The following is an 18707-nucleotide window of genomic DNA, read 5'->3' on the forward strand; positions in this document are numbered from 1 at the left end:
AGTACTTCTGCAGGGAATTCATTTAAATAGCAAGGGCCAAAATAGGCTGAAAAAGAGCGGAGTCCTTTACTCAGATTGTGACAACAGCACCACAAGAGCTGGATTTCCAATTCGCAAATCAATTTCTTTCACAGAAACTACGATAATATCGGACCCTAAAGGGTGATGTGTTATTGTGGTGAGAACCATTTAAAAATACAGTAATTGTCTAATGAAATGTTAAAACGACTTGTAATGCCCCGAGGGCTCAAAAGTAACGAGTATTGTTTTGGTCCCGCCTAATCCCACTCCAGCTCCGATGTTCTGTCCCAGCTTTTGGCGTTTGCTCAATTCATGTTGTGTCTGTGCCTGAACAGCAGTAAAGAGTTACTTACACTTGGCAGCTGCGCTGCGATACCCTGTAACTTACAGAGTAGAAGATGGCAGATTTTGGGGACGATACCGGAGCCCGAGCTTTGCTGGCGCTTAAGTCCGCGCCCTGTAGCCCCGTGCGTGGTGGGGTTCCGTCCGGTTACTCGTTGCCTGCCAACTCGATGGGGATCGCTCCGGTACCGCTCTCCCCACCGCCGCGGGCCCTAGCTCGCCTGGAAGGCCGGGGCTTTGAGTTCGTGATGCGACAGAAGACAGTGACGGTTGGAAGGAACTCATCGCACGGTTCGGTAGACGTGAATATGGGCCATTCGAGCTTCATCTCCCGGCGACACTTGCAGATTACTTTTGAGGGGCCACATTTCTACTTGAGGTGTTTGGGCAAAAACGGCGTGTTCGTGGACGGAGTCTTCCAGAGGAGAGGGGCTCCCCCACTGTTGCTGCCTAGAGAGTAAGTTTCAACCTTTTTACAAAGAAATGTTGTTTTTTGAATAGTGTAACGCCATGATTTAGTTTACGGCAGTTGCACGAGATTCTAGAAAAAAAGGATTTTTTAAAAAGGAAAGAACGTCGGCCGCGTGCTCGCAGCTCCTGACCTTGTCGGAGTCCCTCTCCGCCACTCTGTTTACCTTCCTTGAAGCCACTTCGTTACCACCCGCAGCTGTAAACGCAGAACAGTGTGTCTGCCTGGGAGAGCGAACTGGCTAGTTGGCCCCTCGTGAAGCCCACCTCCTGGGTACTGTTTACGCAGCCTGTTCAGCCATTGCTTCATGTTTCTATTTTAGGGGTTCTTGGATCTGGTCACAACAAACTGGTTGAATTAGTAAATGTTGCTGAATAGTCTACAAGCGCTTATTATGGACTTTCATTTTAATATGAGTGTTACCAGATTCGGCGTCAAGTTACACGTCAATATACGCTATATACAATAAAGATTATTTGCAGTGCACGGCTGGTCCTCATTTTATGGAGCGTTTGTGGTTTTGAAGCACAAATGACCAATAATAACGATTAAAATGGTCATTGGGTATATTGCTATAAAGTACAGCGTGGACTTAAAAGACGGCTTATTAGGACAAACGAGGATGTAGAAATTGCGTTTAATCCGTTATTCATTTTTGGCTTTTCAATATGTGTTTATATGCACCTTTTACTACTCAGTGAAAATTTGTGAAGTTGGAGTTTTAAAATTGTGCTTTTTCTATACATGATATTTTGAAGTGTATGTTTATTACATATTCTTTTCAAACTACAAATTAATTACATGTGGTTTCTAAGCTTGCAGATGAAAAGTGACTCATCAAGGGGGTCTTGCACTGAGTCATTGGCTGGGACCGAAGCTCCAATACTGCGGTTTTTGTTAAATCTTTAAGAAATAAGACCTGCTGTCTGTTTAGTGATAGTATGTCCTAGAATAAGCCTTGTGAGATTAATACTTAACATTAACTGGTATCAACGATTACGTTTATTTCATGTGTCGTATTTCAATAGTGTTACCGTTCTGAAAAACATTGAAGAATAGTACTGAACATTCATAATTATTTCTATTTCTAAAATTGTCTGGAGTCACTTACTCCAATTCTAGGTTAATGGAGTTCTGTGGCCTTTTTGACGATGCTAGGTGCAGGGCAGGAACCATATACAATTACTCGCACAGGTGCAGTGCTGCTGATTAACATTAACAACACCTTCAGAGTACTTGGGGGGAAAACAAAAATTCATGGGAGTACATGCATAGTTCACCTAAACAGTGCCAAGGCAGGAACATGAATCCAGACCTTTTGAATTGTGAAGCAGCACCACACACCCCTGTGCTATCATCCAGAATCCATATCATCATCCAAGTCATTTTGATTTATTTTTGTATAGAAACAGTACAGTACAAATGAAAACACTTATCAAATGCTTCTAGTGTCAATCGTGATTTATTTTTTATTTACAATGTAAACTTATTTTTTCCTTTTTAGCCTCTTACTGTATTATAGTCGTCTTCTCTCTCTAAAGGCGTTTTCACAACTAGTTCATTTGCTGTGATGTTTTTGAACTCTGGTACAATTTCCTGAAATGTCCAGTTAATTTAGGTAGATGTGAACACTCCAATCACACTCTGGTGTGGACCAAAACAACTGTACTGAGACCCTTTGGAAAGAGTCATTTCAGCGCAGTGCCATGTGAGCTTTGGAGTGTTTTGCATGAGTTATGAATGTGAACTGAAATAGGACTGATCTAACTACATGCAACACTGTGCATTACTGGTAAATTTTGTGTGCTGCTGTTGTCATGCTAAGCATCTACTGTTGGTAATTACGGAGTGTTATTCACAGTATAATGAATCGAGGGTTGATGTGGCGCATTGAAAACAATAAAATGGTAAAAATAAATATGTACATAGCAACAAATGTAACACAGATTGTGTAAAACAACTTGCACAATTACCAGTTAATCAGAACGGGCCTAGCACCTGATTCAGGCTCACAGCCTCCCTTGAATGCAATCAAATGTCAGTTGGATTAAAACAGAAAGATGTAAATTCACTTGTGATCAGGTGGAAAAAAAAACATGCAGATGTGGTGAGACACAAATAGCAGTGCCTGTGAGACCAACTATCAAACCCCCTAATCTTACACCATCAAGGAGGTGCACATAGGTGGGGCATCTTTTCAATGTGTATAGTAATTTTGATACTATGTGGTAATCGTTAAACCTTCCAATATGAGCATCATTATTATGAAATATTTTTAAGGGTTAATACAGTAGATATGTGTTTTGAGATAAACTTAGTTGAGGTTACGCTCAAATAGTGGTAACTGGGGAGTAAGTATGCAGCATCATACAGTTAAATGAAACTTGCCTGATACGTCTACTGTCATAAAAATGAAGTGCATCAGTCTATACCCTCGGCAGAGCTTGCATTCTTTTGTACACTTGCTCATTTAAAATCTGTCCTTTTTGTACCATGCATAGAAGATCACTTTCAAATAGTCTTCCAGTTGTTTGATAATAGGCGTTTTGCTCATTGAGTTGTTTGTTAAATAAACCAAATAATTATGAAAAATGTGTCAGCGCACAAACACTAATGTTGTCTACCTGCCATATTATTTCCTGTGAGAAGAATGCTTCTGCCCAATGAATAAAATGTTTATTGATATGTTTAGTTTTCTTGAAATTTTGTAGTGTGAAATTTATCTGAAATAACTGGAAATTGAAACAAAGTTATGAATCATCCCTGATTCGGAATAAAGCAAGCAGACTACAAGTGTGAAAACACCTTAAAGTGCTTTATGAGGTGAATGATATTAAAGGTGTGACTTAAAATCTGTTGGTTCATCCATTCACCCTCAAAACCTGCTTAACTTAGGAGCCAGGATCATTGGGATGAAGGTCGGTGCCCAAAAATTGCAATTAATCTTAGACGGGGACCTAAGTCATCACAGGAAACACATGTTCTTACAGACTCAAACCAGGCCAATTAATATAACATTAGAGAAGGGAATTTACATTCAGGAGCTCTGTAACTGTGTGGTAGTAACATTTGCCACTGCACCACCATGCCGTATGTCCTAGTTAAAACAGAGATTGAACTATTTTGATTAATATACATATGGAACACTGACAAGCTCAGTGACTCTGTCAAGTTCTTGAGTTGGGGTACATGCACTCTTAAAAATAAATGTGCCAAAGTTTTTCTTCAGAGTGATAACATAGGAGAATCATTTTGGTTCCTAGAAGAACCTGTTACACGAAGATTCCAGAAAGAGTCTTTATTTTAGATCTGTAACAGGTTCCATTAATAAACATGAATAGATGATATCAGATTTTTAAAATACCCATGAGTTCATAATTTTAGAAGGACTCTTGCTGTACTAATACCAAAGGATAAGTTCAGGTTTTCTAGATCCGTTAGTATCCTCCTAGGTAGCCTACTATATGTTAATGATTTCCATTCTTTCCAAATATTAGGAAGCATTTCAAATAGCCAAAAACAAATTTCATATGCAAAGAACCCCTTCCTAGAATAAAAGTACCCTTTTTTTGAGCATTGGTTCTAAGGAACTACACAACTCTGTAAAATGCCATTAAAGAACCATTATTTTAAGAGTTTGGACTTGAACTATGGTATTTCTTGTTTATAGTACAGAACCTTAGCCTCGATGGCACAGTCTACCCTTGTATTTGAATCTGAAAAAACTGGAGAGGGTCAGTATGCAGGTGTAAAAGCAAATGTACATTTATACAAACTGAAGAATAATTAAAAGCCATGAAGTTATTTCTGAGTTGAACTGTCAGTGTGATGGCACGGTGGCGCAGTGGGTAGCGCTGCTGCCTCAGTTAGGAGACCCAGGTTCGCTTCCCGGGTCCTCCCTGCGTGGAGTTTGCATGTTCTCCCCGTGTCTGCTTGGGTTTCCTCTGGGTACTCCGGTTTCCTCCCACATTCCAAAGGTGCATTGGCGATTCTAAATTGTCCCTAGTGTGTGCTTGGTGTGTGTGCGTGTGCCCTGCCCATGGTTTGTTTCCTGCCTTGCGCCCTGTGTTGGCTGGGATTGGCTCCAGCAGACCCCCGTGACCCTGTAGTTAGGATATAGCGGGTTGGATGATGGATGGATGGATAACTCTCAGTGTGGAATTCACATTGACCTTTTATTTTTCCTTTGTGGTTACATGTATATATGCTTTCAATGGCTATTTACGTTAAGTTTCAAACTTGTATTGGGTGAGGAGCAAATTCATGTTTCAGAACACAGAAAGGTTAACCTTGCATTCTTGGTCATTATTTGTGAAGTGGTATTGCACAATGAAGTTCATTTGGTTAGCCGTATATGCAAGTAGTATTTTTGCTGTATGTTTTACTATACACCACTTATAAAGGACCCAAGACCATTAGCAAATTATTTCAAAATTTTAATTTGCAGTATTTTCAACATTTGTTGGATGTGATTTGTTCATTTTTATTGTTAACAACTTAATGAGCCTTGGTTTAAATATAGGCTATTATTTTCATACAAATATTTTTTTATATGAAGATGCCTATTATGGTACAGCTTTTTGTAGCTCAGATGGGAAAGGCACTATTTAAATAAAATGTGGTGTTGTTATTATTATTATTCTCATCTCGGTTCCTCACAGGCACAATAAGCTTTAATTATTATGACTGGACTCATTTGTGAAGTTGAAGAGTCTTGTTTACTCTGCTAGCCTTGCTTTTCAGTTGACAGGTAGCTCTTAATTAGGACTGTGTTTATGGTCTGTTATTGACTACATTCTAGAATCGACAGCAAGGTCACCTAAATCTGATAAGCATAATTTATTGATGTGTCACAGAAGTTGATTTATTTAATATTCAGCTAGGGCGAAGCTTTCCACTTTAAAGTTTAGCTATGATATTCGCATGTCAGTTTCAGACTTGACCAAACTCCTTCCAAGTGGGAAGTGGGTCATCTGCACCCCTAGTGAGTTGGAGTAACTTATTGTTTAGTTAGGCCCAGAGAGAGACATAGCTTTGTTTAACCCCTGTCTTTTGTTACTGTTTCTAATTCCTTCTCCCTTCTGTGTTTTATTTTGACATAATAAGCCAAATTGTTTTAAAAAATTCGGTCTCCTTTGCTTCATTTGAGGTCTGCTCAAAAGTGTCTCGTTCATTTCACAATATTCAGTCAAGACAATCTTAAAGGATAAGTTCAGAAATTTTCTGGTCTTCACAAACATGACATATATATACACATTTTCCATGCAAAATTGTGCACTTAATTAAAGTGTTTTCTATATATTAAAAAGAAAATACCTTGCCTGCACTGGTTCTTCACAAAGAAGCTAGTGGGGCATGGGTACCACCAGAAAATAAAAACTTAAAAATGTATCGAATATGCATTTTCAAGACAATTGTCGATTATTGATCTGCATCTTGCAATTACACACATATTGCAAAATAGTTTATACATGTCATTTTTGAACAAAAAACACTAATATATCATGAAAATCAGCCATTTTAAAAGGAAGACCAGCTGTAAACGTCACCTCAGCATTTCTTCCTCTTCCACAACAATCTTTCACTTACCTGGGGTGTTGTTTCCTCGTGAAAAACAAGTCATAGTAAACTTTTTGTGCCAAGTGTTTGAGTTTGTTTTGATTTACTTCAATATTTATGTGAAAACGCAAACAAGCAAGTAGAAGGCGTATCCTTTCCATGAGAAAAATAGTACCAGGAATATGCAATAAAATGATTATTTCCAGATCCCTTTTGTTGTCATAAGCATGTGTCAGAAACATGGAAGGCATGTTTTCTTATATTGTTTTCATTGGTACCCCATTCCCCATTAGCTTCCATTATAAAGCACCAGTGCTGGCAAGATATGTATTGTTTTAATTTATAAAAATGCTCAACTTTAGAACATATTTTCATGTGTCAAATGCAAAAATGCCATGTTTGTGAAGAAATAACTTTAAAATGCTCTAGTGAATTTGAAGGATATTTGAAAAATGTAAGTTTTCTGTGCTTGACAATCAAGCATTTTATGTTCCTGAAGATACTGGATTTCAAATTCACGTTGAACATCTTATGCTCCATTATGCTGTACCCAGTCAACATTTTATTTATAATGTGACTTTCCCTAAACAGTGTTGCTGTAACATCCGTAAGCTTTAATGTAGGTTGTAAAAGCTCTGGTGTTAGTCACATAAATTTGGTTAGCCTTGCTGCTCAGAACTATGGAAGGCAATTTCACAAACTTGAGTGATCTGGCTCAGCACGGCTTTAATGTAACGTAATAAAAATATAATTATGCTGCCTGTTGCATTGGAACAGTGACAGTTTATTGCTTCTGTGTCTGACATAATTGTATCAAGTTAGAGCATGAAAGTGTTTCTTGAAGGATTACTCTACTCAAAAGTGATATTTTTTTTATCTGTTGCTTGCTCTGAGATATCAGTAATGATGACCAAGAAAAACTTTTAATTTCATGATTTTATGTAGAATGAAAATAACAAAGTTTCTGATATAGGCAGTGCAGTCTTCCATAAAAAAAAAAACTGTGTCTTTTGTTGAAGTTAAAATGTCCAATAAATAATCCATTAAACTGGGTTAAAGTCACTGGCAGGAGCTCTCCTTTAAATAAAAAAATAGGAGCTACCATGTATCCTTCTCCCAACAATTATCAGCTGCTTACCCTTTCAAGTCTTCTAAGCTCAGAGAGCCACCTGCTGTCAAAAGTAGTCAGCCTTCACATGGGCTTGCACCTCAGTCACCTCATTCGATCACTGCTGTAGTGGCCCAAGCCTGACCCTTGTCTCTTGCCTCCTTCTTTCAGTGTCTGCAAGGACAAATAAATGAGCTCTGCTCCAAGTCCTGTCTGTCACCACCACATGGCCTTCAGGTGAAAGTCCTTTTGGAGCGGTTGGTCACTCCTGCACATAGAGTACCCCTCATGAGTGCTGGCCACATGCTCCTCCTGGGGCATCACTCCCAGCCACTTCCCTTTTCCATGCCATACCAACTCGGCCTCACTACCTGCCTCTTCCTTCTTTTTTGGTTCAATTTGCTTGCTTTTGTTTTCTTGATCTTTTCTTTATCTCCCTTCTCTGTTACACTCAAGCATATTTTCTATTCATCTGTGGACATTGCATCCTAACTGCAATCTGCAGAGTGCCAATGAGGAGCACCTAATTAAATAACCAGCTTGATGCCACACTGAACACCCCACGTCTGCCCAACTGTACAGCTGTGCCTGCACTCACAGAGAATGAATCACATTGTTGTGCTGCAATGGACCTCTATTTCTTCACGCAAGCATAGAGTTGAGGAAGTAACGAGGACAATCTGAAAGCAAGGATGCTAACACATGCCTGCCCTCACCTTATGTAGACTAGACATGATGACATATGTCACTTGATTTGAAAGTCAGGTGACCAACTAACAGTAAACAATCTGGCAATAGCAATTAAATTCTAGCACAAAAAAAGAATTATGGTGATGATGAATTATAATAATAATGACCAAAATAATGAACTGAAATCAACCGAAACTCACGTAATGGGCTAAAGTACATTATGCTGATTGGATCATAACAATGAGCAAACTATGTGGAAATTGCTCTTCTCTGATACCAAAAGGACTGTCAAGGAACACTGTAAGTCAATCAGTATAGATGTTTACTTTTGCTGTGGTTAAATAAAAGAATGTCAACAATTAAAATAATAATAAAACCACTGAGCAAGTTGTTTGTTTCCACCTTATTATACAGAATTTATATTTTATGTGCAATTGAAATTATATTTATAATTCCGTAATACCTGCTTAACCTTCCCATTGGACGCTGGATTAAAATTGGTTCAGAATCTGGATGGATATCTAACTGAATTTTGATATAGATGATTTCATATTTGATGTAAATAAACTTTGAATTAAGAAAGTCAAGTTTTATCATTGTTGTTTAAATACACAGTTCATATAGCAATCTGTTTTCATATCCAAACTTAAATCTGAAATATACTAAGACTGTGATCGTACAAAGTCAAAACTGATATAGATATATATAAAGCAAAACAACTTGGGCATGTATATTATAATAAAATCCCAAAGGGTTACACAGGATATATTTATCAGGGTTTTAATTGGAGTCACTGAAAACATAATGTTCTGTTTTCTGTATTAGTTATCTACATACATATTCATTCAAATTGTAAACATCACACATTTATTATTTGTTTGGCTTTTTTTATAGTTGTTATTTTATATAACTGTTATTTTTGTCATCAGAATCCATTATGCTCCTCCAGCAGAGATCTAAAGAATCTTTTTATTTTGTTGTACCATGAAGTGCCAGATTAAAAGCACATCAGGTTTATAAAATGGATGGATGGATTGATTTGTGATCAATAGTAAAATCATAACTTTATACATGGCGAAGAATGGAACTGAAAACTTGTTTTCCCCCCTTGTAGGCTCATCTGGGCTATCAGACATTTTTAAAGGGTTTCTATTCTGCATTATTTCCATATGATAAACTCTGACATTTTCATGAACTTCGCTAATGTTCTGTGAACAAAAAAGTTGTGCTCATAACTTGAGTGGGCTAGCCTTCTTTTGTATTTGCTAGAAAGATGCTTAGTAAGTTACCTGGCCTTATGAACTTAAACAGTAAAGAGGAACTTCATACTAGTGAAATTAGTTCAGTTTTTGAAACCATGGAAATGATTATATGGACTGCGCTTTATGACGAGAAAGAACGTGTCAAAATTGTGTTATTTAAAAATACATCTGTTCATCCACTTATTAATGACTTAGTTATTCTGACTAAAAATTGATAACTGCATTCTATATAACATGTTAGGCCTGTATAGATACTGTAAAAATATGGAAGTGTTTTTTAATTTTATGTATTCAAAATTTCCCAAATATCAGCTTTGAACTTGTTTATTTATAGTGGAGCCTATGTACTGTATATCAGGTGTGACTTCATATATTTTGAATTGCCTTTATATATTTGTAATTAACTATAATTCATTTTACATTTAAAATGTAACTTATTCAGAAGTTAACCCCATGTGTTTCTGAAATGATTTTGAATGTTAAAAATAATTCCATATATATAGCTGACTTGATAAACTTAAGTTGGGACTTCATGTGCTCAAAGCTGAGTCCATATGCATCAATATGTACATATCCAAACAACGTATGATTAAACAAGTTTGAACTTGGACAGGAAAAAGAGTATGTACAGTGCTGATTTTTTGAGTGTCAAAAGAATAACTCCTGTGTACTAAATATATGAATTACAACTTTCTAGCATTTGTGGTTTGTAGTTTGTGTTTCTTGTTTCCGCACCAAGTCAACATGGATGCTAAAAATCCAATATTGCGCTATCATTAAAATATTTAATACTAGTAATAATACGACTTAGGAAATTCATTCTTGACTAGTTTATGTGTACTAAAAGCAGTCACTTTCATATGTCACAGTTAAGAAATGGGCTGTGGATTTTTTTTGTGGCAGATGGCTGGCTTAATACTTCTATTTTTGATACCTACTCAGAAAGGTAGAGGGACATCTAGTTATTTCCAGTTGTAGATATATGTAATTCCATTTTGATTAGATAAAGTTGATAGATTTTTTTGTATGACTTAAGTGCAGCTTTTACTTAGAGATTTCTGTAATTACATTTTGACTAGTCAATGTTAGAGTTAGATATTTTTAATTTATTTGAATTTTAAGATATTAACGATTTAATTTTATCTTTAATTCATGATTGAGACCTTTGACATTCCAGCTCACAAAGTTCAGTGTTTGGTTATAGAGACATTGCTTCTGAACTTTTGTTGACATTTTGTAGTCTTAAGTTAAGGTAGTACATTGTTACATATGAAATCTAGGCAAAAGCTATCATATTATTTCTTTTAATTTTACTCTCTATCTTACTGTTTTTGTTTTACTAGTTATGAAAAGCTCCTTTTGGTGAAGTGCAAATATATCAGAAATCATTACCAATGACTCTGTTAGTTTTATGATCCAAAATAATGACTGTATACCATAGGACTGTTAATTGAATTTTTTTTTGTTTATTCATGGCTGCTGTTAGTGCTGGGCGGTATACCGGTTCATACCGAAAACCGTTTTTTATTTTTTTTATGATATGGATTTTTCTTATACCGCAACACCGGTTTAAATTGCTTAAACGACGTTCGGAACGTGGCGCAGCGGGAAACTGTTCAAGTGGGGACCTTTTTCACTGCTACACCGCTAAACACAGATTTGTTGCACTAGGGCTCTTTTTCACTGCTACACCACCAAATAGTGGGCGGTAGCATAGGAATGCTGCGTGGTGAAAATGGACAGAGAGCCTGGAGATACTTTAGTTTTAAAAGGTCAGATGTGTAAATACTATTTCTATACTACTGGATAATACTGCAAGCCAAGTTGTACTTGTTTTATTTGTTTTCAATACAGTGTAATGTACCTGGGTACTGTGTAATAGTGTGACGACATGTTTTCAAACCCCGTCATAAGTTATATAGCACATTAAATGCTTTGTGTTAAGTGATTCTTAAACTGACTTCTTCTTGCACTAAGAGGAGGCGCCGGCAGCAATCGCCGCACAGAATACATTCACTTCATGATCTTCCTGCTCTCTGAACATTTAGAATGCTAAGATAAATACTTGATGTAATTTTCATGGTGCAATGCATTAAAGCATGCATTAATCATATGGGGGCACGGCGGCGTGCCTGCCTCGCATTTGCATGTTTTTCTGGTGGGTTTACTCGGCGCTTCAGTTTCCTTTCAAAGTCATGTAGGATGTGGGGTTTTGTTGTGCTATATTGACCCTGCTAGTGTATGTTTTGCTTGTATTCATCCTTCGATGGGCGCAACTCTGAATGGATGGCATTATTAAACATGTATAACGAAGATATTTTTAAAGTTCTGAACACTCCGTGGGCTAAGTTTATAACTAGTTTTAATTTCACAAAGACGTTTATCGTGTGGTGATTGGTTATGTGGAGAAAGAAAAAGGATGGATTGGAACTGGGGTTTTGGTACGTTAGATAAAGACAGCACGCGTGCAATAAAGAAAGCCCGCTCAGAAGAACATGCATTGAATTCTGTGTTCGTGTCTCCGACCACCAGATCAGCAAACCCAACATTTACACAATATTTAAGTTAAACCTGTGCGATAGCTATTCATACATTCAGTTTTTTGGAGCCTCGTCACACCTGCCATAAAGGTCTTTACACTGAACTTACACCTGGGGACCCCTTACTGCCAGGGAGCAGCACTACCGCCTCACTACCATGCTTGTTTAATACCTGCTTTAATGCATTTCATCATGAAAATGATATCAAGTATTTATCTTAGCATTCTAAATTTTTAGAGAGCAGGAATACCATGAAATGAATGGATTCTGTGCGGTGATTGCTGCCTCCTCTTAGTGCATAGGAAGTCAGTTTAAGAAGCATAGTGATTAACAACTGGGTCGGGGAACACAACACAAAGCATTTAATGTGCTGCATTAACTTATGACGGGGTTTGAGAAAATCAAGTAAATTAAACATTGATTTTAGGATGAAGTTTAGTTTATGACATTCTACTTTAATTATGAAGTAAACTATGAAAATAAAGTGGAAATGTTGACTTTAATCTTGACATAAGCGTCAAAATTAAAGTGGAAATGTCGAGAATAAAGTCAGCATGTCGACTTTATTCTTGACATGTACCGGTAGTTTGTTTTTTTTCTTCCCTCTTTATTGTATTTTTTCTTCTTCACCGTGGCCCTAATGTATTTCCGTAGGGCTATACCACAAATAGCATTATACAGTAAATGCAAGTTGCAGTTATTTTATTTATGTATATAGCTTAGCTTGAAGCAAGGTCCATATTAATGCAGTTTGCCTAAATGATGGTACAGTTGGTAAGGATGTCATCACAAAGTTGTACTTGTTTTATTTTATTTAATTTTAATTTGGTGAATACTGTGTAATGCACCAGGGCTTGAAGTCTTGAAGTAATAGTGCAGCTATCAGTAATAATACTATTATTTATTTTATTGTTATTATTTGTTTAAATATTATGCAGTTTATTGATGGTAAAGTTGTTGAAAAAGTCACTTCAACGTGTCAGTGGACAGAGATAGTTAACATTAACAAAGTGTAGTTGGTTCACAAAAAATATTTACTATTTATTACTTTTCTAAGACATATTCAGTGCAATACAAGTTTTGACAAGCACCTCTGGATATTTTACTAAGTCTAAATGCCTCTTTGGATGGTTGAAAATATGTTGTCAAAATCATAGTTTAAGTTTTTGCAAAATTTGTTCAATAAAAAGGTTCTATATTTTGACTGCAACTGTCATGCAATGTGATTCCTTCTCTTCATTAGTGTCACCCCCTTGAAAACTATCACTTTATGGGTCCATGCAAACCTGTATTAATACTTGTGTGCGCATTAAAATGTTTTTTTATACAATGTACAATTCTCATAACAGTCTAACAGGTTATTCTTAGCCAGTCTACTGCAGTAATTGCAGTGGAAAATGTGGTTAACATCCACTCATGCATGGGGAAAAAAATACCGTCGAATACCGTGAAACCGGGATAATTTAGAAAAATACCGTGATATAGAATTTTGGTCATACCGCCCACCCCTAGCTGCTGTACTCAATATTCACATTTTAATTTTAAGGAATAACAATGTTTAAACAATGTTACTGTTACCTGTTTTGACTTACAGTCTAGTAGTTTATTATAGTACAAAAGATTTAAGTTAAAGAAATGGCAGTATTTACCTGATTTAAACTGTTTAGCTCATATATATTAAGAGCTGGAAAAATGATTGCTGGTATTCTACTAGAATTTACAAATTGGCACATCTTTACTAGTAATCTGATAATTTTGAACAGCTTTACACAATTTTAAATATATAGAATATGGAGTAAAAAAGACTTGTAATTTATGCAGTAGGAATATTAACATGCAACAAATAAAACACTCAACAAAATGAACAAAATGCTGAAACTATGAAAACAGTGTAGTTCCAGTAAATTTATTTTTTTTGGCTATAACTCAGTTTTATTAAATGTATATCCTTGTGGGAGTTCATTGTGCACAGTTTGGTCATTGTTCGCTTTAATATAACTTTGCCCACCTTGTATATCAATTTGTGATATGCTATGGCAATACAAACCTAAATGAGGAAATACTTCAAACATAAAAATTGAATCATAGAAGAAAGCCCTAACATTTAATTTGGTGTCCAAACGGGTGGATATTTGTTAGTCTTAACCATCTACTGAAATATTGTAGGCTCTAGTGATGGGAACTCCGGCTCTTTTGGATCGGCTCCCTTTAAAGAGCCGGCTCTTACGGCTCCCGAATGGCTCTTCGTTTAGTATCACTTGGATGCTTATATTTTAGCCTAATTAAGCAATTATGAATGGTTTGTGTATAAGCAATTTCTTATTCATTGTTTTCAGACATTACGTATTTTTATGCATTTTTTCCACAGCAAACAAATTAAATAAAGGCCAAACTCAACAACAACAACACAACACTATGACTCTTTGAATAAAAGTTTTTAGGCCAGGTTGGCATTCAGAAATGCCAGATGCCTCAGCTTAGATGGGCTGATGCGATTTCTCCTCTCCATGATTATTTGTCCTGTTTTTGAGAAGACTCTTTATGAGGTGACCGATGTAGCGACAATGCAAAGTCTTCCTACCATTACCTTAACCAGGCGTGGGTAGACTGCAGCTTTGGCCTCCCACCAGCTCAGTGGGTCTTCAGCTCTTTGGATGAGGGGCTCCTCAAGATAGGACCTCAACTCCAGCATAGCATCAACTGTGGGATTTCTCTTTGCAGTGTCTCCTGTTGCTCTTTCGTCAAAGAGCCTCCACACAGCAGAAGCTTGTGGTTCCTGTGAACACGCCCCTGCTCCAATTTCTTCCTCTTGGCCCTCTGATGGAGGAGCTGACAGACTGCTGGGGTTGCATCTTGCTGCTGCTGCACTTATTCTTTGAAATGCCTCATCCACAGCTCTGTTGTCATTAAATGCTACCTTTTTCCAGAGCAGTGGTTTCTGAAAGCACAGTGTTGTACTCCATCCTCAGATATATAGTTATGGAATAATTGTTTGGGACAAAGTTTTTCTGCTAGGGAGTACATACATGGGGTTTAAGGCCTGTACAAAAGTTGTAAATCTTCTGTCCTCCACAATGGAAAATGGTTGAAAGTCGCCAGCTATCATTTTGGCCAGCTCCTCATCGACACTTATTTGTTTGTTTGGCGTCATTTGTTTTGGAATAAATGTGCTTATTTTGGTTTGAACTGAAGACCGTGTTATACCTGCAGTTTTCGGTAAGACAGTGGATGCTGCAGCAGAAGTACTTGGCTCTTTTCCAGGCTCAGTGGATGGCAGGAGAGAGGGCACGCTCTCCTCCAGTTGCACGGATGGGTGGGTGGTTCTTATATGTCTGTGCAGGTTTGTTGTTGACCCTGCTCTAACGGATATTTTCATATTACAAATTCTGCACTTAGCTTTGCAGTCTCCAGTATCACTGAAATGCAGCCAGATGCTGCTGCTTTTTTGGCTTTCACTCATTTCTTCACTCTTCTTTTTTTCTTCACGATGCGCTTGCATTTAAATCTGGCTCCTCGTCTGTCGCAGCGACAGGTACACAGAGCGACAGTGTCGCTCGGTGTACCTGGCCTGTACCAACACTCGGTGTCTTCGGAGCGTCTGCCCACCCTTCCTTCTTTCACATAATGGTACGATCCTAGTCCGATGTGTTGTTCGTGAACGAGCCGGCATTATGAGCCAATGTTCTGTGTGCCCATATAAGTAAAGTCCCACACCTGCCGAATGGATTTTCAGCAGAGCTGAGCAGGAGCGACTGAAGCTTCGGCTCTGCTCGACAGGCATCAGCTCCTCTTGTTCGCTTCAAAGCATCGGCTCTTAGAGCCGGCTCGTTCACGAACGACACATCACTAGTAGGCTCTAATGTCAGATATAGTAATGACAAGTTAGATTGAATTAGCCCTGCCATCAGATTTATCTGTTGTGGACAAGCAAACAATTTAACCAAAGTTGATAAAATTGGTAAGAATTATAGTAATTGTAAAATAATCGTGGTTTTGTTCAAACTGGTAGTGTTACTTGTTTGAATACAGCATATGAAGAGATGATGTTCTCTATAAAATGTGCAGATACACACACTGGCAGGAAAACTATGTCCATCAGTGATAGTAATTGGGCACACCTGATTATCTTGTTCATTAACAGCAAGCCTCATTGTCCCCAAATAATTATATCAGACTTGACTCATTTGTAAGCTTAAATATTTTCATATCCTCATTTGTTGTTGGCAACATATTAAGAAAAATGTCACAGTATGCCTGAAGCAGATATGGCCATGTTTATGTCCCCTGTTGTCGCAAAGACTTATTGCATGGGGTTCTTTTTCATTAAATCATTAAATGACACTTAAGTTGCACTTTTTGTTTCCCTTTGGCATTTGTATGTTGGCAGTTTCTATTTTGCTTATTTTGTTAGCCATACCTAATCATATAAATATTATTATTAGATGTGGGCACATGCTAAGAAATTGTAACTGCTTTAAAGTAGTTTTACATAGTAATTAATTACTGTTGATAATTATTTAGCACATTATGTGCAGCATGTTATTGTCTAGCCATTTAAATTGTCTGTGTATCAACTTCCCATCTCTTTGAATCCAGCTGTTGTGGTGTGCTATAAGAGTCCTGTTTGCAGAGATAAAGTACTGTGAACTACTTTGGTGTGTCCCCTTTTAGGTTTATAATGTTATTATTGCCACATTACATTGTGAAATTCTTAAATGCATGTGCTAATCAACACACAAGACGTTTCCACTCTAGGGTGACATATTAGTGAGTAGAACTAATAAAGTCAATGTATTTGTTTTGTTTTTTCTTGGTTAGTGTTGGTGGAAGCACAAAAAAAAATTATGTCAATCTGTTTGGCAGGTTTATCAAATGGGAACAAAACAATTAGAGTACACCTGTTTAGACAAGCAAAGTAATCAGGAGCTATCCTGGAAGCTTTCCGACTGCCTTACATCCACCACTCCTGTGTAGCTTACCCATCTGTTCCTGATGCTCCCCCATTTGTAATGACATTTGTGACATTGGGGTTATGAGGTAATGAACTAACCAACAATGAAAAGACGCAAATAAGAGAATCATAGCACAACTAGGTAAACAAAAGTAATTGTTTTTCACTTTGGAAATTCTCCAATCTCCAAACGTAAATAGAGAAAAAAAAAACAGCAAGCACTTTGACTTGTGACATTTGATCTTGGTTACAGATAACAGTCACACTTTTGTTGCATTGCTCTTTGTGGTGTTATTGTTTTGTTTTTGTCTATTATTGTTACAGGCAATGTGTGAAATTGCTTCACTTTATATGCTATGTTTTAGACATGTACTACCTGTTATGATATTTATGGCTGATTCGAATCTCCAATTTTGTTGACAGAAATTTGGAAGATTCTGTGTCCACTTTCTGATTTTAAGGGGTTGTAATATCTGAAAGTGTGAAGTAAGCTATTCCGTAAATGGAAAACATTGTAAAGTATCAATTTCATAAAATGTATGCCTGTCTTGTGTTAATCGTGGTCAAAAGGTGCCATAACCGATCCTGGAAGCCTCAGGCACAAGACAATAGATGCAGATCATCTGTGTTAAGACAGGGCAATGTGCATTATTCATTTAATTTAAGTTCACTTTGTAAAAAAACAACAACAACAAAAAAAAAACGTCCATTTTTGTTTTTAACCTGTTTTTTTATAATGCAGCTAAGAATGAAAACTTGTTTTTTGTTTGGCTATAGTGGAATGCCTATGTCAACCTATCAGGAGGGACTTTTACACCCAATTTCATTGATTTGTTTATTGCTTTGTGTTTTATTTTAACATTTTGTTTTTCATACTGCTAATTTTTAATTCAGTTTATTTTTGTATATCGCTCTTCACTGAGTGTAGGTTCAGAGCATTGTAAAAAGTTCACCAGTAAACACAATTAGAAACTTTACTAAACACAAATTGAGTACACATGAAGGCACAGATTTGTGTAAACGGACAGGAATACAAAGTAGTTTGAAACTGATTAACATAGCAATATCTGTCAGTTAATTAAGTTGTTAAACTTTTGCTTAAGTAACCCTCATATACATAGGTCATGAACCCAACGTGTATTAGGCTGTAGTGTACAATGAATGTACACATGTTCCGAACTAAAAAGTGGTAAATTAGACCCAGCACTAAATGGGGGAAAAACACATGAGGTGCATATGAACTCTGTGTCCTCTGCTCTGTTTTAAAGGATAATTTTGGTATTTTTAAGTCAGTTATTTGTTCACCGTCATGTTGTATGTTAATTTACCACATGAAATTGTGTTCTAAAGTGAAACGTTTTTTATGAATTAAAAAAAAAAACTAGCCTGTTGTTGTGTTTTAAAAATGGAAGCGATGGGACCATGGTCCAAATGTGAAAAGTAAAGGGTTTAAATTTACCAAAATGTTATTGAGTATTGATCTGTGTTTTCAGATTACGCACATATTGAGAAATAGTGTGTCCATGTCATTTTAGAAAGGAAAAAAAAATGAAACCGCAAATAAATTTAGTAAGATTCAGTCATTTTAAAAAGAGGCCAACTGTGCATTTCAGCTCAATGAACATCAACCTCCCTGTAACCTTTCAGTTCTAGAGCTGTGGTTTCTCCTCAAAAAGTGATCTAAAAGCACATTTATAATTTACATTATTGAATACCGCTACCGTTGTGTCTCAGTTCTGTAGACAGCAAGACAATATTCATCGAA

General features: G+C 36.9%; 1 protein-coding gene across 1 annotated transcript in view; it reads left to right on the top strand.

Annotated features, from left to right (window-relative positions):
- The first annotated feature begins 335 nt into the window (after positions 1–335).
- foxk1 (forkhead box K1) overlaps positions 336–18707 on the top strand; it is a 99609-nt gene continuing 81237 nt past the window's right edge. The window contains 1 exon segment of the mRNA XM_051933784.1: positions 336–820. Within this exon segment, the coding sequence (XP_051789744.1) occupies positions 420–820 (401 nt within the window). The 5' untranslated portion in view covers positions 336–419.

The sequence above is a fragment of the Erpetoichthys calabaricus genome, chromosome 11 (genome assembly GCF_900747795.2).
Source record: "Erpetoichthys calabaricus chromosome 11, fErpCal1.3, whole genome shotgun sequence".
NCBI classification, from domain to species: Eukaryota; Metazoa; Chordata; class Cladistia; order Polypteriformes; family Polypteridae; genus Erpetoichthys; species Erpetoichthys calabaricus.